The sequence below is a fragment of the Gallus gallus genome, chromosome 11 (genome assembly GCF_016699485.2).
Source record: "Gallus gallus isolate bGalGal1 chromosome 11, bGalGal1.mat.broiler.GRCg7b, whole genome shotgun sequence".
Lineage (NCBI taxonomy): Eukaryota > Metazoa > Chordata > Aves > Galliformes > Phasianidae > Gallus > Gallus gallus.
The window spans coordinates 18,084,950-18,105,474 of NC_052542.1; the positions used below are offsets into that span (position 1 = coordinate 18,084,950).

General features: G+C 65.7%; 1 protein-coding gene across 4 annotated transcripts; it reads right to left on the reverse strand.

The window, feature by feature from the left end:
* Positions 1 to 65: 65 nt before the first annotated feature.
* On the reverse strand, positions 66 to 19,410 carry PIEZO1 (piezo type mechanosensitive ion channel component 1). 4 transcript variants are annotated; one of them, XM_015292666.4, is made up of 50 exons: positions 19,257 to 19,410; positions 15,190 to 15,279; positions 14,449 to 14,571; positions 14,267 to 14,309; positions 14,027 to 14,183; positions 13,122 to 13,260; positions 12,811 to 13,024; positions 12,452 to 12,617; positions 12,246 to 12,338; positions 12,088 to 12,166; positions 11,919 to 12,010; positions 11,567 to 11,827; positions 11,384 to 11,495; positions 11,133 to 11,311; positions 10,908 to 11,056; positions 10,434 to 10,708; positions 9,719 to 9,876; positions 9,477 to 9,653; positions 9,274 to 9,399; positions 8,988 to 9,188; positions 8,705 to 8,909; positions 8,525 to 8,629; positions 7,992 to 8,145; positions 7,280 to 7,523; positions 7,104 to 7,200; positions 6,850 to 7,018; positions 6,682 to 6,771; positions 6,420 to 6,502; positions 6,116 to 6,187; positions 5,653 to 5,756; positions 5,490 to 5,583; positions 5,067 to 5,153; positions 4,806 to 4,978; positions 4,638 to 4,729; positions 4,369 to 4,551; positions 3,954 to 4,212; positions 3,680 to 3,868; positions 3,324 to 3,597; positions 3,122 to 3,248; positions 2,890 to 3,037; positions 2,586 to 2,800; positions 2,294 to 2,452; positions 2,061 to 2,208; positions 1,785 to 1,973; positions 1,624 to 1,716; positions 1,364 to 1,536; positions 1,171 to 1,293; positions 1,017 to 1,096; positions 738 to 936; positions 66 to 658 (listed from the first exon to the last, which is right to left on the reverse strand). In XM_015292666.4, exons 1-50 carry the CDS (start codon positions 19,318 to 19,320, stop codon positions 409 to 411), a joined length of 7,476 nt encoding a protein of 2,491 aa, XP_015148152.2. In that variant the 5' UTR covers positions 19,321 to 19,410; the 3' UTR covers positions 66 to 408. The 4 variants fall into 4 exon arrangements, with proteins under 4 accessions (XP_015148152.2, XP_015148150.2, XP_040563209.1 ...); XM_015292664.4 differs by having other exon boundaries at positions 4,806 to 4,981; XM_040707275.2 differs by lacking the exon at positions 6,116 to 6,187.
* Positions 19,411 to 20,525: the final 1,115 nt, after the last annotated feature.

Genomic DNA, 20,525 nt, shown 5'->3' on the forward strand with positions numbered 1-20,525 from the left:
GGATGCCAGCCACCCCAGTGGGGGGCCACAGCACCGCGCCCCCCCCCCCGTTCTGGGGCTGTGGGGGTCACAGCACCGTGCCCCCCCCGTTCTGGGGCTGTGGGGGTATTGCTTTAGAGTTCAACCTGGTTGTGGAGGGGGGCTGAGGGGTGCAGGGGGATGCTGGCTCGTGCCCAACCCCAGCAGCCAGGGGGACGTGGCATCAGCTCCTGCCACCCCCCGCAGCTGGCCAGCCCCCCAGAGAAGGCACAACGTGGTCTCTGACGGTTGGACGGCTTCAAAGCAAGGTGAGGATGAGATCCTCCTTCTAAAAGCACCGTCCCGTGCCCCCAGCAGGATGCGACCCCGCAGGGCTGCTTAAGGCATTGGCGGTGATGTCCCCGTGGGAGGGGCTGGAGTCCCTTCCCCTTACTCCTTCTCCCTCGTCCACTTGATCATGGTCTCGGGTGAGCGGTAGAGGAAGATGAGCTTGGCGTAGAGCTCCTCCTCCAGCTCCAGCTCTCCCGTCTCCCGCACCAGGAAGATGTCCTGGCACAGCTTCAGGATGCGGTCCACGCAGGGCAGCTCCTCAAACATGATGGAATGCGAGATCTCGCTGAAGAAGCCTCGCACGAACTTGCCAATCACCAGCACGATGGAGACATACAGCCCCATGATCCTGCAAGGGGATGGGATGAAACCACCTTCGTTCCCCCCTCGCCACGACCCCCAGCTCCCTCCCCTGCCCCCCTACGCACCCATAGCCAGCCAAAAAGCCCAGGCTGGGGGGGCTGACTTTGTCATTGAAGATGACCATGGGCAGGATGTTGCCGTCGCGTGCCGGAGCATCCTTCAGCCGCACCACCCACCACTCCAGGAAGCTGTCACTGCCCTGCCCCGAGCCTGAGCGCTCCCGTTTCAGCTGCACCTCGACATCCAGGTAGCTGTCCTCTCCATCTGCGGGGTGGACAGGAGGGTCAGGGCACGGCACGATGGGCAAGACCCCCCTCATGTATACAACAGACAATGGGACCCACCTGGCAGCAGCTGCTTGACCGGGTTGGCTTCGGGGCCGTTGGGTGCCCGGATGTATTTGGGGAAGAGTTTGGGCACTTGCCTGCAACAAAGCAGAGTGAATCACCACCCCTGGGGGTGTCCCCTTTCCCTGAGCCCCCCCTCAGGGACACTCACACGGGGGCATCACGGGTGCCCTGCAGTAACTGGGCCAGCTCCATGCGCTCGGGTGCTCCGGGCTGCAGGTCGGTGGTGTGCTTGTCGAAGGTGTGCTCCACCGTGCCGCCCTTCCCCAGGTCCCTGCAGGCACACAGGTTTGCTGGGGGGCACAGATAGGGCTGTCCCCCCCTCCCAGTAACCCCGCTGTTACCTCTGGAAGGTCCAGGTGAGGCGCAGGGTGATGTCAGAGGAGCCATTCTGCAGCTCTCGCCGCATCTGCTCGCGGCTGGGAGGGCTGATGCTCCACAGGGAGCCCGAGCTGCCCTCAATGCGCGCTGTGACGATGTCCTCATAGCCGTACAGCGTGATGAACTGCATGGCCACCTGGGGACGGAATGGGGCACGCGGATCAGCACCCGTCGGGGTGCCCACTGGGGACAGAGGAAGGGGACTGCGGGGCTTTGGGGCTACCGGCTGCCTCTCGAATTCGTTGGTCAGCGCTTCGTAGTCCTGCGGCGTGAAGGGTTGGATGGACTGCTGCTGGGCACTCATGGTGAACAGAGGCTGGGGGGATACGGTGCGGTCAGGGTGGGATCCCGGTGCCCAGTGCAGAGCTTGCCCCCCATCCTCACCTCGTACCCCCCCAGCTTGAGGGTGACGGTGACGTCGATGGGGTGGTTGACGACGCCCACCACCGAGCGCACCAGCGACATGAAGAGCAGTGGGAACCAGATGATGGCCACCAGGAAGAGGATGATGAGGCCACCCATGCCGTACTTGACGATCTTCTTCTTCTTCTGCCCTTTGGGCTGCGGGTATTTCTGCAGAGAGACAGAGAGACAGCACGGGCTGCCTGGTTGGACCCAGCTGGAGCCACCCCAATGGCAGTGGGCTCAATGGGGCCGTACCTTCTCTGTCTCACGGCTGCACTTGATGATGAAGATGTTGGCGTAGATGTCTTCCACACACATCCAGTTGGACAGCGACAGCGTGGTGTCGGTCCAGACCCAATCCATGACGGCACGCAGCTCCACCAGGAAGGGCACGAGGCGGAACCTGGGGGGCACGGGGAAATGGGGCTGTTACAGCTCCACCCACCCAAGTGAGGCAACCCGTCCCCGTGCCACCCGCTGCCCCGTACCCCTGGAAGAGGAAGAGGTTGAGGTGGTTGTATTTCTTGGTGAGGAAGTTGCCCAGGATGCGGGTGGGGTAGCCACAGCGGATCTGGTAGGCTGACAGCGAGAAGTAGATGCACTTGACGAAGTACCACAGCTGGGCCACTGTGTTGAGGCTGAACAACCTGCGGGAGGGATGTGTCACTCCTCTGGCTGCCCAAGCCCCCATCCCGGGACACATAAAGCAACCACCCCACGGGCCACCCAAGGACCACATCTGAGGACATCTTTTAGGGGTTGCTCAATGGGGACCGGTACCTTTCAGTGACGGCTGGCAGGATGAAGAACATCCAGAGATGGATGCTGAAGACCAGGATGACCTGGAAGATGAGCTTGCCCAGTACGGTCTTACGGAGGTAGAGCGCGCGGTCGATCACCATGGTGGTGAACTGGATGAGCAGCATGACCAGGAAGGCCTCTGGGACTTGGTCATCCGACAGGGAGGAGGTGATGTCGGCGGCCGCTGAGTGTTTCTGGGGAAAGCAAAGAGGTGAGGACGCAGCTCTGCCTGACCTCACATTGGGATCCCACCATCCGGCACCCTGCAGAGCCCCCTGCTCACCCCGAAGGCCCAGAAACCAAAGATGATGATGATGAAGTCGACCACATCAGCCAGGAACATGAAGGCATAGACGTCGGTGGCTGCCCGGTACTGGGTGTGCAGGATGTCGTGGAAGAACCCACGCACGGGCTGGTACATGTTTTGTGCCCTGGAGGAGGCAGGGATGGGGGACAGGTGACCGGTGGGCTGCAAGCTGTGGTCCCCCCCCCAACCCACACCGTGGGGCACTCACATGGTGAGGAAGAAGAGCTTGACCCGGAGACCAAACGCCTTCAGCTTCTTCTGAGAGTGGCTCTGTTTTGCCTCCTCCTCTTCCACCTCTTCCTCTTCCTCTCCCTCCTCCTCCTCCTCCCCATCCTCTGTGAGTGACAAGCAGCATGGGTGACCACCCGGCTCCCTGCAAGACCACATCTTGCCCAATTCCAGGCACTCACCTTCCTCCACCACTGCTGCTGGCTCCTTGCCTCGCCTCCTCTTCCTCCTGAAGCGGAGATGTGTTGCTCCATCCCCACTCCCCTCCTTCTGCCCCCGGGCATCGCCCTCCGGCTCTGACCCCACAGCTGCACCCAGAGCTCCTGGCTCTGCTGGCACCGCTGGGGACCCCGCTTCCTCCTGCCGCTCCTCCTCCTCCTCCTCATCCTCTGCCTGCTCCACCTCTGGCTTCTTCTTGGCAAAGGGATCCTCCTCGTGGTCCCACAGCCCATAGCACTGGGAAGGACAAGGGTCACGGGGGCACAGTGGGGCTCTGGTCACCACCAGCCCTCACCCACGAAGCACCCCCAGGGCTCACCAGCAGCAGCGAGCGGTGGAAGAAGAGTGCCAGGAGCTGAATAAGGTCGTATTTGATGTAGCGGTCGGTCTTCTCCAGCCCCAGGATGCGGGGTGGGAAAAAGGGCTTGCCCTCATTACGCACCAGCATGGCGTAGCCGTTCCAAGGGAAGAAACCAAACTGGAAGAGGTATTTCACCACCACCATCACCTGCAGGGATATGGGTGTCAGTAGGCGGCAGCCAGAGCTGGGCATCGTCGTGTCATCGTGCTCTGCACGGCCACCTCCTGCCCACCTCAGTGAAGACGATGGCAGTCATCCAGAAGCGTTTGCTGGGCCGGGGGATGGAGAGCATGGCCCAGAGGAAGACAAGGATGGGCAGGAAGAGGGAGATGACGGAGGCGGTCACCATGTTGTTGAGGATGATGATGAAGTAGCAGAGCAGCTCGGAGTGGGCGGCCACGCAGTGGTAGACGGCCAGCAGCAGCTTCAGAAAGCGGTTGTGGGACTGGTAGAACTTCTCCGACTCCTCCAGCTCGGCAAAGTACAGCCTCCTGCGGGGCACAGGGGCTGAGCCTGCACCCCAGTCCCACTGCATCCCCATCACCACCATTGTCCACATCATCTCCGTTCCCATCCCTGTCGTCACCACCGTCCCCAATGCCTTCGTCCCCATCTCCATCCCCATCACCCCCATCCCCGCACCATACCTGCTCACCAGCAGCTCGCTGGCTGTCCGGCTCCGGTTCTGTGGCAGGGCCAGCAGCTCCCGAGACCCCGCCACGTCCTCCCGTGACCCCCAGCTTGCCACCTGCTCCTGGCTGCCTCTCTGCAGAGGGTACTCTGCTGCGGGGGGCTCAGCCCTTTGTTCACACTCAGCTCCATTGCACCCACTGCGGACAGCACGGGGTGAGCGCCCTCCTCAGCAGCCCCCGCAGCAGTCGGGTGGGCACCCCGGGGGGGGTTTCTATGCACCTGCCTGGAAGCGATGCCATTTTGTGGCTCCTCTTGGGGCTCCTCGGGTGGCAGCAGGTAGAGCTCATCCAGCACCCCGCGGTGCACATCCTCACCCTACAGCACGCATAGGGTCAGCACCACCGCGGTGCTGCGGTCCCACGTGCCACCACCCCCCCCCCCAAGGTGTCACCTTGGCCAGGCGCTGCGTCAGGACGTATCTCTCGAGCCGCAGCACGGTGGACATGTCGGTGTGCTCCTGCGTGCAGGCATCCAGCCACTGGGTGAGACCATCCACCATGGCCTGGCACAGCACCCACAGGAAGCGCAGGGTGTTCAGCGCCCGCTGCAGCACATTGCCCCGCTCTGCTGGGCGAGGAGAGAGGGGCTCGTGGCTCTGCACCCACTCAGGGCACCCCCTGCCATGGCTGGTGGGGTCCTGCCGCCCACCTACCAGATCCTTCCTCCTCCTCCTCTTCCTCCTCCTGGCCATCAGCCTCTTCGGGCGCCTCTAATGCCTCCTCCCTCGCTCTGCTGTCCCCTGCAAGGTAGGCAGCAAGTCATGCCCTCCCCGTGATGAGATGAGACACCACTTCTGAACCCCCTTTGTGGCTTTTCTGCCCGTCACCAAGACTGCCCTCCCTCTTAAACATTCAAGAATGGACACAGCTTGCTCCCAGCCCTATATTTGCCATCTGAGAATACACACACGCACTGGGAACCCCATGGAGATGATGCCCTGTTATAGGACCCCAACTGCAAACAGCAGGACAAGACCACTTTCCTCCCCAGCCAGAGCACCCCCAGCCCCATTTTAGGGTGCAGTAGCCCCATTTTGGGGGTCTGGTAGCCCCATTTTGGGATGAGCCAGTCCCACCTGCAGTGAGCTCATCGCCCAGAGCCTCCTGCTGCTCGCGCTCCTGCTGCCTCAGCGCTGTCCTGGTGTTGGTCATCCAGGCCTGATAGGCAAGCTGCATTGGGGAGGGGGCTGTCAGCACCCGGCAGCACGGCTGGCACCACCCAACTCCCACCAGGCCCACCTGGAAGGCACTCTGCCTGCCTGGCCGCGGCTCCTCGGGCACTGCTGCCTCCTCCTCTTCCTCACTGTCTGACTCAAAGAGGAAGTATTCCCCGGAATGCAGCACTGTTGGGGTGACAGAGGGTGTCACAGCACAGCGTGACGCAGGGTGACACGGCACGGCTGGTGCCCAAGCTGTCCCCATTGCCATCTCCCCTGTGCTCAGTGCCAAGGACACCCACAGGGACCCCACTGGGGACCTCAGTGCCAAACAGTTCGATGTCCCCAGAGAGGCGTCCCTCCAGCGCCGAGTCCTGCAGGCGCCCCTACCGCACGCCCCGTTAGTGCACATAAGCAGAGAACGCCCCGGTTAATGCCAAGAGCAGGGATAGGAGGCATGCGGGGCGTCACCTCGCCAAAAGCACCGTCACCGTCGCTCCCCTCGGTGGCACCGCGTGCCGCCCGCGCCCCACGCGGGGCAATACCTGCGGCGTGGTCTAACCATGGCCGCCACCACCGCTCCCTCTGCCGGGCAGGGTCCGCAGGGCTGCTGGGCGCTGTGGAACGGCAGTGGGGGCTGAGCGGGGCCACCATGGGGGCACCCACCCCAGTGCACGGCGTGGGGGTGTGTGTGGGGGGGTTCGACCGCCGTGCGCTCTGCTGGGCTGCACCGGTCCTTGCACAGCAAGGGATGGGGACGTTGGGGTAAGAGTTGGTGACGGGTTGAGGCCACCACTCTGGTGACAGAAGGGGGCTGGAGGGGCTGGGGACCCCCCCACCGGCTCTCACCTGCCCTGGCCCCATCCTGCCCCTCACCACCCGGCAGCCGCTCCTGGTGGTACTTCTCCTGCTTGGCACGGATCCGTTCCATCCTGTGGGGATGCGGCACGGGATGCTCCAGAGCTCCCCAGATCCCCAGTGCTCCATCACCATGCTGGGTACCCTGCACCCCCCCAGGCACTCCCTGCACCCCAAGGTGCCCCAACAGCTCCAGGGGGTTTGGGAGGTGCCCCAAGAACCCCCTCTCTCCCCCCCCCCAAAACCCACTCACTGCCTTTTGAGCTGAGCCAGCGACTTCTTCTCAGCCTGCCGGTGGGAGCGCATGCTCTTCATGAGGCTGGCTCTGAACAGTGCGACACCCCTGCAGCAATGGGGACAGTGGGTGGTGGGTATCGTCACCCAGCCCCCTCAGGGACCCCGCGGACACCCCCTTCCCCACCTGGAAGCCTGCAGGGCAGAAGCTTGGAGGTCCAGCATGACGTGCAAGAAGTAGTAGCTGAGGAAGACGCGGCGCTGGAGCAGGAGGAAGAAGAAGCAGATGCTGTCCCAGATGATGCCAGCCTCCTCCACCGGCAGCGAGCAGTCCTGGTCCTTGCCCATCTCCTTGGCTGGCAAGCAGAGGGGTGGGGGGCAGGTGAAGCAGCACCCCAAAATGCTCCCTTCAGCCCCAGCCCACCCTGTGCCAGTGCTCACGGTCGTAGTAGCCCTTGACGGTGCAGACCAGGCTGAAGAGTTGGATCACCCAGCAGAAGTTGCTCTGCATCTGCTGCACGAAGACGCAGGAGAGGAGCTGCGGGCAGAGCGCAGGGTTGGTCCCTCTGCACCCACCTGGGTGACCCGAGGAGCAGCCCCGGGAACGGCGCCCTCACCGACAGCATGTTTTTGGAGATGATGACAGTGATGTTGTAGAGGATGAGGCAGTCCCAGAGCACGAGGCGTGCCCGTGCTGGCTTGCGCAGCATGGCAGTGCCGAAGAGCAGGAGGTAGAAGCAGGCGAGCAGGTAGCCGAGGCCGAAGAGGCTGATGCGGGTGGCCCCGGTGATGAAGACCACCACCAGGACAAACCAGAAGAGGTAACGGAAGACCACCACCTTCGCCATGTCCAGGTAGGACCTGCAGAATGGGGTGCTCAGAGCAGGGTCCCCATCCCCTCCCAGCACCTGCACTCAGCTCTATGTGGGGTCAGGGCGCAGCGAAGTGCTACACCTCCACAACCAAACCAGCAGTTCCCTATCTAAGGGTTCCAGTGCCCATCAGTGACCTGGTGCTCGTCACGGGGTACAAAGTGCCTGCCCCAGTTCATGCGTATCCCAGTGCTCAGTGGATTCCTGCACCATCACTGCACCTCCCCAGAAGGTCCCACCACCCCCTCAGGGCATCCTGACCCAGCTACAGGGGTACCACCTTGGTGGTAGGAGGTCACAACCCAGCCTATGGGAGGGCCACCCCGGCCCTATGCTGCTGCAACCCCATCCCGGAGGACCCCATCCCAACCCCTATCCTTGGGGACCTCATCCCAGCACGTCCCACTGCCTGCAGATCCCACCCCTCTCTCCATGCCCCCCAGCCGTGGGTACCCACCGGCAGTGGATGAAGTTGGGGGTGGGGTTGTGTGGCTCTCGCTCCAGGTCCGGCCGGTCTGCATTGTCACCCGCAGCCCGCAGCCACTCCTCGGTGCGCTCGGCCACAAACACCCTCCACTGCTGCGCCGCGCACAGCAGCAGCACGAAGTCATCTGCAGGCACATGGCTCAGCCATTGGGGGCGGGGCTTCGAAGAGCCACGCCCCCTCGGTGCAAGTGGGCGTGGTCAACCAAAAGGGGGCGGGGCTTCCCATTGAGTGGTTCCCAAAGGGGCTGCGGCCATTCATAGCCCCTCATTCTCAATGGGGTGCACGTTCAACCAAGCTCCTCCCCCAAGGGATGTGGCCACCCGTGCACCCCTTCTTCACCCTAAAGGGGTCGGGGTATTTCTCCTCTTCTTATCCCAAATGGGTGTGGTACCTCCTGAGCCCCACCTCAATGAATGACCCCTCCCACCTTTTGGGGGCGTGCGGCCATGCAGACCCCAGCCCTCAGCCCCAGCCTCCCCCCGCCCATCCCGGGGGGCACTCACTGATGAGGTTGGTGGATTTGGGGGCCACGAAGAAATCAGGCAGGTAGAGCCACTTGATGAGCGCCGAGTTCATGGGGAGGGACTGGCTCCAGCGCCACGGGTAATCTGGGGAGGTGGAACAGCACCACACTACATCTCGGCCCCCCCAGCGCCCCCCAGCCCATTCCCCATACCCCTTACCCATGCAGAGAGCAGGCGGCATGCCGACACACAGCAGGTACTGGTAGAGGAGGAAGACCACGAGGAAGAGGCAATACTTGGGCCAAAGGCGTGCGATGGCCGCCCGCCGGCGCCGTGTCAGGATGACGACCAGCCAGCAGCCGTGCAGGATCACCATGAAGTTCATCCTCTGCCCGATCACGTTCACCGTCATCAGGAAGCAGATCTGGGTTTGGGGAGGCTCAGGAGCTCAGCTCCACACGTACCGCGTGCCCCGCGTTGCCCCGTAGCCCGCACTGCCCACCTCCAAGCCAAATTTGTAGTAGAAGTAGTTGAGGAAGTACTTGGCACAGGTGACCAAGCCGTGGTCCAGCTGCTCACGGGACACGTCCTCAAAGATGGTCTCAGTGATGGGGACCACCAGCTGGTGCTGCTTACGGTAATACTCCTGGCGCCGATACACCACCGCCTCCAGCACCAGCAGCAGCAGCACCAGGAGGTGGTTCTGGGGGGGGCGAGGGGTGCTCAGCCCCACTGTGCTCAGAGCGCAGAGCATCCCCGCCCCATCGCTGCCCACCATCCCCGCCCACCTGGATGTAGCCCAGGTTGGGGAAGCCCTTGCGGATGCCGAACCAGTTGGCGGGGTCCACGGGGCCGCGGTACAGCGTGGAGTTGCCCATCTCCTCCGGGCTCAGGTTGGTGCCGTTGAGCAGGGGCTGCCGGAGGACGCAGCGTCAGCACCCGCAGCCATCGGACCCCACCTCCATCCCCATCCCCATCCCCGCCCCGGCACCTGGGTGCAGTTGCTGGAGTACTCGCTGGGGTCGACGATCTTGAGCTGGTAGAGCATCTTGCAGACGATGATGATGCAGGTCCAGACGGTGGAGAGGCACGAGGCCATGTGGCGGAAGCGGCAGTAAGGCATGGCGAAAGCCCACAGCAGCACCAGCAAGAAATTCATCAGCGATACCTGGGGGCAGTGACGGCGTCAGCGCCGTGGGACACCCGCCAGGACCCCCAGCCCCTGTGCCATACCTCCTGCAGGGCCACCCAGACGGTGTAGAGGGCCACCAGCTTGAGGATATGCAGCTCCAGCAGGCGCCCCACGAAGACCTGCCCGCGGGTCAGCGTGTCCGAGAAGGTCCAGCCCAGCACGATGAGGCGCTCCAGCACCAGCCCCCACTTGCTGGGTGCTGTGAGGACACAGAGCGTCGTGGGTTTGGAGGGTACCCCAACCCTATCCCCCCCCCTTCCAGGCTTGGGGGATGCCCTGATCCACCCCCGTACTCTCCCAGGCTCAGGACACCCCAACACACCTCTGTAATCACTTCCATCCCTTTCTTGGCCCGAAGGACCCCCCGGTGCATCCCTGTATCCTCCTCTCCCAGGTTTGGAGGACACTCTGACTCTGCCCTGTATTCTCCTGGCCCCTACTTGGCTTGGAGGATACTCCCATCCATTCCTGCGTCCTCCAAATATCGGAGGACACCCCAGACCCATCCCCATATCCTTCTGTCCCCTTACTGATTTTGGAGAACGCTCCAATCCACCCCCGTACCCTCCAGACTTCAGAGAACACCCCAGCCCATCCTATCCCTCCTGGCTCATCCACGGCTCAGGAGACAACCCAACCCAGCCCTGTACTCTCCAAGGCACAAAGGACACTCCGACCCATCCCTTATCAATTCCTCAGCTTGGAGGACATCCCATCCCATCCCCATCCCCAAGGACGCCCCACCCCTGGCAGTACCCTGTGAGGCAGTGTCAGACTCTCCCCCCTCAGTCCTGGCACTCTCAGCAACAACTGCATCTCGCAGCAGCCGGCTGCCATGCAGCTCCTCGGGCCGGGGGATGTGGCAGGGCTGCGGCTCGGAGGCAGGGATGTGCTCCAGGTCAGTGATGTGCATGAAGGGGCGGTGGAAGTAGTGAAGCTGAAGGATGCAGGCCAGCAGAAAGAAGCCCGGGATGAGGGTGCTGGAGAAGAGCTCGGAGACACTGAACTGCTCCAGACCCAGGTCACCCAGCCTGGAAGGGAGGGGATATTGTGGTCAGCGTGGGGCCACCTCCATCCCCTTTGCCACGCATGAGTGTCCTCAGCAAGGCAAACCTTCTGTGCCTCGGTTTCCCTGCGTGTAACGCATCTCCTGGCCATGCCCTGGTGCCACTGCACTGGTGGGGACACCATGGCAGGATGGGGACACCACGGCGGGATGGGGACACTCACTGCTCGTTGGTGAGACCCGTCAGGTTCCTCCAGTACATGGGGAAGTCCTCGAACTGGAAGGTGTAGACGGCGATGAGCACCAGCATGGTGTAGGCCACCACCAGCCACCAGAAGCCCTTCAGCACTTTGCGCCATAGGGTGTAGTACACCTGCAGGGATGGGGACGTCAGTGCGGTGCCACTGGGTGCACACGCCATCTGGGGCCAGCACCTCCACCCCCTGTACCTGGAAGAGGGTGAGGCAGAGGAGGAAGAGGAACATGTAGACGATCTTGTAGACCACGAGGCGCCCGGCGAAGCTGACCACGATGAACATACCGGCGCACACACAGATCCAATACTTGGCATAGAAATCCCTCACCAGAGCCCCCAGTGCCTTCAGCACATCCCGCTGTTGGCCAGGTTCTGCAAGGCATGGCACTGCTGGCACCGTGGGTGGCATGGGGACAGCCCCCAGCAGCACCGAGGGACCCTCACCTGTATCCGAAACGGTCACCTCCAGCAGCGGGGTGGCTGGGCACGTCCTCGTTAGCAGCTTCTCCTTAATGAACTGCCGTACCAGCAGCCAGAAGGTGAGGGTGAGCAGGAGCTGCAGGGATAGGCGGTGAGCAGAGCTGGTGGGCACCACAGGGATGGGGATGGGGATGGTGCAGGGGGTACCTTGGCCCCCAGGTCCAGGCAGGGGTACTTGGGGCGCACCAGCCCCAGCTGCTCCAGGCTCATAAGGCCGACACGGGTGGGCAGCTCGGGGCCCAGGTCCATGCCCCAGACGTACTGCAGGCTGCAGAGAGCAATGCCATAAAGCAGCAGGAAGGGTGAGCAGAGCATGGCGAAGTGGTGCCGGCTGCGCACGATCCAGATGAGGCAGGACCAGAGCAGCAGCACGAAGGTCAGCCAGCTGTGGTAGGTGATGCTCCACACCTGGGGGACAGAAAAGCTCAGCTTCTCCCCTTCTTCAGGCTCACGGCTTGGAGAAAAATTCCTAGGGGCCACGACGGGGTGCCCGCCTTACCATCATGGCAATGAGGGCGCAGACGTAGCTCTGGTTCATGATGACGTGCCACAGTGCCTGCAGGGGCAGCCGCTCCGCCGGACGGTCCCTGCCTGGCCAGGAGAACAGGAGCTGTGAGCCTCTGCCCCACTGCAGGGCAGGGATGGGGCAGCACTGGGGCTGGGCTTACCCAGTGGCGTGGCATCACCCATGACGTGGACGGTGCAGTTCTCCGTGCTCCGCTTCCCAGCGCTGGAGGACAGCATGGGCTGGAGGGTGGAAGGGGCAGAGAGGGCTGAGCACACACTGGCACCCCCGGAGCACCGGGGTGCTGCTCCCCCAGCTCACCTTGGTGTCTTCAGCCACGCCATCGCTGTCCTTGGGCCAGCTCTCCAGCTCCACCAGATCCCGCGTTGGGGACTGTGCTGGCACTGCTGCTCTCTGCAAGAGCAAAGAGTCAGCTGCAACCTGGGGGGGTCCCATCCCCGAGAACAGCACCCACTCCACCACACCCCCTGGGCCATTGGGGTGCACGCAGCCCCACAGCCCCTCACCCTGGCATCCAGGCGGCGCAGCTTCAGCAGCGTGGCCACGGTGTAGTAGAGCAGCAGCAGGATGCCAGGGTTGGCGTAGACGGGCCAGGGGTGGTCGGTGTTGAGCTGGAGGGCGTTGGGTCGGGAGCAGTTGCTGTATAGGATGATGTCCTTGAAGCCAAACACCCTGCGAGGAGAGGGAGGGGGACATGGATGGCATTAACTCCCTGGAACCAGCAGTGTCTCCATCCCCACAGCGCTGGGCTGTGAGCAGGATGGGAGCCAAGCAGGAGCCGTGCCGGCTGCAAACCATCCCTGGGGACGTGGGGACCCGTGGGGGGGGGGCACACGTGGAGGGGGACACCTGCGGCACCACTCACCGTGCCCAGATGGTGGGGGGCGGGAAGACCCCCTGCACGAAGGGTGCTTGATAGGCATAGAGGCACAGGAGGTGGGCAGCAGCGTAGAGGCCGACGAGGACGCAGAGGGCATCGAAGGCAGCGCGGCTGGAGGGGAGGTGGCATGCCCACCAGGTGCACAGCCCCACGAACAGCACGTAGTAGACGCTGGAGGAGGCGGAGGGCAGGGTGATCCCTGCAGAGCAGCGCCCCGCGGGCGGTCAGTCACCCGCACCCCCCAACCGGGCATCCCCCAGACTCACCGCATACCCCCTCCCCAGCCCCAGACCCACCGGCCAAGGCCAGCAGCAGGATGGCCAACCCCTTCCCGGCCGCCCACAGCACCCAGTGTGCCGTCACCCGCAGCCTGGCGCTGAGCGGTGCGTCCCCGCCGGCCGTGCCACCGCGCCGCTCCACGTCCTGCTCTTCCCCCTGCAGCGAAGCACAGCAGTGAGCCCCAACCCCCCCCCATGTGCTCCCCCAGTCCCCGCTGCTGGCCGTGCCTCAGTTTCCCCTCTGCACGTGGCCCAGCCCTGCACCTGGCCGTGTTTATCTCCCAGCCCCTTGGAAAGCGCCTCTGAAACACGGCTGTTTTTCTTGGCAGCAGCAGCCGGGTTCCCAGCACTGAGCTTTTTTCCAGGCTGCCTCCCGTGCTCACTGCAAAGGCATCCACGCTGCCAGCGCTCCGGTTACAGCACAGCCCGCATGGGGCTGCGGGATGCACCCAAAATGGGGCTGGGACGTGGAGGTGCCATCAGCACAGAGCTGCGTGGGTGATGCTGGTGCCACCCGCACAGGGCTGGCATGGCATAGCACGGCACTGCACGGCACTGCACGGCACTGCACGGCACTGCATGGCACGGCGCAGCTCCCAGCTGGCTCCATCCCCAGCCGTGGGCAGCCCGTGCTCTGCCATCCCACATCGAGCAGCTCTATGGGGCTGGGCTGTTTGTGGGATCCCTATGGAAACGCGGGAGCAAACACGGGCACTCCTCCGCGGCTGAGTCACCCCGGGGAGGGGGAGGCACAGGGGGGACCCAATCCATTGCTGACCGCCCAAACAACGCTCCCCACCGCGCAGCCCCAACCCGGATCCCAGCCCGGGTCCCCAGGCACCGGGATGTCCCCATGGGGACAAGCAGGGCCGGATAGGGGCCGTGCAGGAGGAGCGCTGCCGGTGGCACCGGCGTCACCTCACCTGCTCAGGGGGCTGCTGGGACTCCGGTCTGCGGGCGGCAGCGCTGCCCTTGGGGACGAGGCGGTGGCACAGACACAGGCAGAGGGATGAGACCAGCAGGATGCCGACATCAGGGGCCACCAGGCGCACTGAGTTGGGGAGGTCACCCAAGTCCAGCCTGGGGGGGGGGGGGGAGAAAAAGTGGGGTTGGGGGGGGGTCTCCACCACCAGCGGCCGCAACCAATGTTATGGGAGCCGTACCTGGTGACCCCGATGTGCCGGGCGAGGACCTCCCAGCTGCTGCCTGCGGGGAAGCACGGAGGTGTTAGGGTGGCACCGACCCCACAGCAGCCCCATAGCATGTGGTAGGTGGGGTCCTGCACCCAAATGCCACCAGCGTGGGGACTCAGGGGGCACGTGGCACCAGGCGGAGGGGTACTCACAGCTGGGCCCCAGCAGCTGGTCCAGGGCAGGCAGCGTGTACAGGCATATCTGGAAAACGAAGTGGGCGAGGAGGAAGAGGAGGCTGGTCCCCAACAGAGCTTTGAGGAGGCGGCCGGCGTGACCTGCAAGAGATGGGCACCCATCGCCCCGAGCAGCCCCCAGGGGTGCCAGCATCCCCACTCTGAACTCCTGGGAAGGGTACGCTGGTGCCGTCGCAGTGCTGCCAGCCCCCCCCACCCCTCAGCCCCCCCCAGGAGCCGCTTTCTGCCACACCGCTTGGGAAACTGAGGCGCAGGGCGGTGCGGGAGCCCAGGACCACACTCCCTTCTCCATTCACCCATAGCCAGCACTCAGCAACGGGATCGCAGCACAGCGCTTCCTCCCGGCCCCGTCCCATCCCAGAACTCCCCCATCTGCGGCCGTGCCCTCAGCCCCTCACTTCCCAGGCTGCAGGGGGCACATCCCGGGCACCCGCCCGGGCACAGGGCCACGCACCAGGAGCGGCCCTGAGGTTTCTGGTTAATAGGGCCGAGGCTCGAAATTGGCCACCTCGCAGCGGGAGGACTATTAATAGTTGCGCCAGACTATAATTAACCAAACGAGGCTGCCACGTGGAGCCGCCCAGCCCCGGGGAAACCACAAAGGAGGAACGGGTACCTGCAGGAGGGACGGCGCGCATCCCCTAAAAATAGTCCCAAACCCCACGGACGGTCCCCGAGCCCGGGATGCAGTGACCTCACCTGAGACGTCAGCCGGTCCCGGGAACCACGGCAGCAGCAGGAGGTACAGCAGGTACACCAGGGAGAGGGCGTTGAAGCGGAACAGGCAGGCTGGAGGCACAGGGTGGGCAGGGTTGGGGGCACCGGGGCCGCGCTGTGCCGTCCGTCCCCCGTAGGGACCCCATAACCGGGATGCTCGCTGAGAGCACCCCGCTTGGCTCGCTCCAAAACGATGCGGACCCCGGGACAGCCCCGAGGAGGGTCTGCTCCCATCCGAACCAGAAGGACCCGACCCCCCACTGCCGGGCAGGGCGCTGGGGTGGGCCGGGCGCCAGGGGACGTGCTGAGAGCCCGGCGCGGCCCTTCCTGTGTTTACGAGGTTTTAATGGGACGGAGCATCCTGCAGCAGCACACGAGCCTCCCCGCGGACCCCAACGCGGGGCTACCGAGGAGTCCCCGCCCGCCCCGTGTCCGGGGAGCCCCCGAGCGGGGTTGGGTGCCGCTCACGTCCCCGCGCTCGTTGGGGACACCGCCGCCTCCCAGCGGTGACCCCATCCCGCGTCACCTCCCCGCACGCCGAGCGTTGCTCGCTGCAGTTCGGCAGAGCCATGATCTCATGGAACAACTATTCCTCTCGCCGCCGCCAGCCATGAGCAGCCGGCCCGGCGGGGAGCGGAGCCCGGCGAGGGGCAGCCAGAGCCACCCGTGCGCTCTGGACAGACCCTGGGGGTCCCTGGGGGGGTTGGGGTCACCCCAATGATGGCCAGAAGGGGGATCGGTGCCCAGAGCATCAGCGGGGCGGAGGGCTGTCGCGGGGGAGGGGGGGGGGGGGAGCAGCACTGGCACAGCACGTATGTGCCATAGGGACAACTTGCGATGGCGTGGCTCAGCCGCTTCGTGCCACCACGGGTCGGGGACATCGCCCCTGCGGCATCGCGGGTTTGGGGTCACCCGCAGCGCCACGAGGGATGGGAAGGAGGGACGCGCCATAGAGTGGCCAACACCGGGGGGGAGGGGGAGGGGGGGCGCCGCCGCCCCCCAGACCCTCCCAGCGCCACGGGATGGGGCTCCCACCGCTGTCCTGCACCGGCACAGCAAACCGGTTCCCCTCCGTGCTGACAGCGGGGAAAGCGCAGCACGGAGAGAGAGGTGGGGGGGGGGGGGGGAAACCAGTTTGGCAGCGCCGGGAGTGCAGAGTGTGCCAAAGGCGAACTGCCCCGCGGCACCGGGACGGCCGCTCCCCACCGCGCTGCCTCCGCTGCACAGAGCCGGCCGGGGGGGTGTTTGGGTGGGGGGGTGGCACCCACCGCCCCCTCTGCGTGCCAGCAGCACCCACCGCCCACGAGGTTTTGCTCCTGTGAGGTAAGAGCTGCTCTATGCTGGGCGCCTCCCTGCTGGGTCCGCCCGGCTGTCGGTAGCGTTCGTGTGCCGACGGGACAAACCGCAGCGCGGGGAGCCGGGAAAGATGCGCTGCCGCTCCCTATTGCCGGCCTGCAGCCTCCCCCTGGCGCCGGATCCATCCCAGGACCCCCCGGCAGGGTGGGGGGCCACGCAGAGAGAGGGCCGCAGCAGCGCCTCGTTTGCCCCCGTTATCAGCACAACAGCAGCGGGGAGACGGGGGGTCAGATGGGACGGAGCCGTAGGGCGGAGGTGGCTCCCAGACCCCGAGTGGTGCTGGGACCCCGACCCCCCGCCCAGCACCCCGCTGGCAGTGCTGGCTGCACGCGGCCCCGCTGGTTGGCATCAGCGCCTCTCCGCGCTCTCTGCAGGACAAGGAACGACCCCCGCAGCCCCTCCGCAGCAGTGAGAGCCCGGCGAGAAGCGGCCGCGGGCACATTCCCACTCGCAGCCCCATCTCTGCTTTCCGGGAAGAAGCAGCAGCCCCGCCATATCCTGTTTGTGTGGAAAACCCATCCTGGTGCTGCCAGCGCGGGGCAGGGGCCGTCCGGCCCCCCACGGGGATGCTACGGGATCTCCTCGGAGCGCAGCCTGGGAAACCCTACAGCCGGGTGGGACGGGATGGGGAAGCCTCGCCGGGGGAGCGGTGCTCGACGCCAGCCCATCAACCACGGATGGGGACGGCCCCGACGTCCCCCACAGCACCGACTGCGACCATTGGGGACAAACCGCGCGGCCGTCCCGCCCCGAGTCCTTATCTGCGCCGCGCATAGAGGAAGAGGGAGCAGAGAGGTGGAACGGGCAGCTCGGCCCCAAGCGCCAGCCCTGCCCCAAAGCAGCGGGGCCGCAAAGGGATGGGGCGGCCACACAGGGGGGGTTGGAGCCAACCCAGCGCCCTAAAGCTCGACATCGGGACGTCTGAACCGACGCCTCCGTCCCCAGCAGCCGCAGGGGGTATCCCAGACGCTCAGGGCATCCCCGCAGCCGCAGGCCGGGGGTGAAACCCCACCGCGCCCCGACATCCCCTGCAAACCCACGCGGGACACCAACGCGCCCCGCAGCACCGAAGGACGGAGCGTCGCCCACCCCAACCCCGCACAGCCCATCCCCCAGGACCGCCCTTGGGAGGAAACGGACTTATTGCTCTTGGAGACATTTGGTGGCAGTTTTTTTTGTTTTTTTTCCCCTCTTTTTTTTTTTTTCCCTCCTCTTATTTCCCCTCGTTTAAAAAAAGCACCTGACCGCAGGAGGCAGTTGGCCGCAGCCCACGCCGGGCACCGCGCCCGCAGCGCTCCCCACGACCCCCACACCCCGCTCTTGGGGTTGTGTGGGGGGGGAGGAGGGGGTGGTGTGTCCTCACCCCACTCCAGCCCAGAACCTCCCCTCATTTCGGGGGGCGCATCTTTAGGGAAGCGCTGCCCAAAGGCCTGAGGGCTGCTGGGTGGGATGGGCAGTCTGGGGGGCGGGGAGGGGGGTGGCTGCACGCGGCGCAGCGTGTGGGGGGTACGTCTACCCCCATAGCGGGTGGGAATCCGGCCCTATGGAGCCGTACCCCTATAGGGCCACGGCCAGCGGGGGGCTGCCCCACACCGTGCCGCAGGGTCCGGCCACCGCCCGCACCGGGCTGGCTGGGAGCCGCCTGCACACATCCTGCGGACGTCGGGGAAGGACTCGATCGCAGGGGCAGGAAGGCTGCGGGGCTCCCACCCGCCCCGTGCCTCAGTTTACCCCCCGTGCAGGGAGCCCAGCTGCCCAACGAGCACCCGCTGAGTCACCCGCACTTCTATTTTGACCTCATATCCCGGGACAGCGCTGCCGAGCGGGGCCCCAAAAGCCACCGGGAAGGACGGGGGGGGGGGGGGGCGGAACGCCGTGCCGGAGCAGCAGCCCGTCCCGCAACGCGGCCACGGCACCGCGGATCCCAACGGCAGGCGGCACCGGGGGGGACACGCGCGACCGCACGGGATGAGCCCGGCCTTGTGCAAGCGGAGCCCGGCCACCACCTTCCCGGCCCGGTTTGCAGGCAGGGTTATAATTAACCTCCTCACATCCTGCACGATGCACTGAGTCACTCCTCGCGCACAGCAAACTGCAGAAAGAAGCTTTTCACCCGGCACCGACTTCCTCCGCCAGCACCGCGGGGACGGGCAGCGCTCCGCCGGGGGGTGGCACGGCCCGGGGGGGTCCCCGCACAAGGAGCCCGTTGAACCGCGCGTGTTGACGGAGCCCCACGGAGCCGGAAAGGTTTTCCTCTCGGCCGGTCCCGAAGTTCAAAGGGCCGATTCTCGTCCCGCTCGGGGGGACGCGGGGATTTTCCAGGCTGGGGGCCGAGCGCTCCCCGCGGCGGGTGGTGCGCGGAGCGGCCGCCCCAACGCGGCGCACGGCCGGGGGGTGCGCGGGGCTCCGTCCGTACGGCCCCGGGGACGCGGGACGGGGCGGCCGCGAATGACAGCGCTGCCCGCAGCCCCCGAGCGCCGCTCCGTCTGCGGCTCCGGGCAGGGAAAAAGTTGCGTCCCCCCTCCCAACCCCCAGCGCCGCGTCCCGGCTCCCATTCACCGGTGGGAACGACGCAGCGGGGGGGTAACGGGGGAGGGGGTCACCCCCACACCGTGAGCCCGCGGCCCGACCCCCCCAATGAGGGATAGCCCCGAGCCCCTCCGGTACAAACAACGCGCGACACGTGCACCCACCGGCGAGCAGGGCGAGCGGCAGCAGCAGCCAGTAGAGCCCCGCGCACAGCGCCCGCCGCTCCATGCTTCAGGCGGCCGCGGGCCGGGCCATACCGCGCCGGGCCGTTCCCGTTCCGCCCCGCAGGGCCGGACCCGGAGCGCTGCGAGGGAACGCGCTTCCCCCCGCCCCGCCGCTGCTTTTATACGCGGCACCGCCCGGCCCCCTCGGCCCGGCCCCGCCTAGCGCCGCCCGCGGGCGTTGCGGCCATCGGTGTGGCGAGTTGGCCGCTCTCAGCCTTTCCAGCGGCTCCGCAGGAAAGCGGCGGGGCGGGAGGGATTGGGGGGGGGGGGAAACAAGCAAACAAATAAAGAAATCCTAGCTCTTAAGATCGTGCGCTTCTTCTGCCCGCTCGTCGTAAAAGAAAAGACCGCAGTTAATTGAGGCTGAGTGCGTCGGGATGGGCAGCGCCTGAAGGAGAGTCGCTGGAGACGGGGAGGGAGCGCCGCCCCATAGAGCTGCGGGAGTCCATCCCTACAGCCCGGTATAGGGGCAGCGCTGGAAACCTCCGCCGCTCCCACCCCGAGCGGGAAGCATCGGCCCGTGGCATTCCCCGCATTCTTTGGCTTCTCCGCGTTTGTTCTCCAATGACCCGGCAGCCCCGCGCCCCGTCGCCGTGCCGCAGCCCTCAGCTCACACCTGGGCCACCTCCGGGCACCGCCGCGCCGATCCGCTGCGCGAACCCCGCGGATCCGTGGCAGAGCGGGCACAGAGAGGGCGATGCGCACCGCATCCCAGCCCGGAGCTCCCACTGCATCGCGGCCGGGCCCGGAGGCTGCGGGAGTAAATGGGCGCCGGGAACGGCACCCCAGAGCCCTGCTCGCACATCCGTGCCCTACGCTGAGTGCCCCGCTCCGGCTTTCAGACTCAGGCTGGAGCGCAACGCGGCCCCTGCGTTAATGCGCTGCGGGCGCGGCCCGAGTGCCCGGCCAGGCGCTTTCCAGGCAAGCGGGCTGCACCCGTATCCGGGCAGCGCCATTAACGCGTGGCCGTGCAGGTGGGCACCCCGCGCCTCTGTGAGCTGCCTTGGGAGCTCAGCGCCGAAACTGCAGAGCCTTCCCCAGCTGCGTCCTCCCGCTCGGACCGCCTGCGGGGGAAGGAAACGGGCCGAACTCCGTCCTGCCCCGCTGCCCCGAGCCCAAACTGCATCCCGCAGCGGAGCCCTCGCTGCAAGCCCAGCGGCGCTCAGGTTAGGAAGACGAGATAAGAGAAGCAGCCTCCAGCCCGGCGTG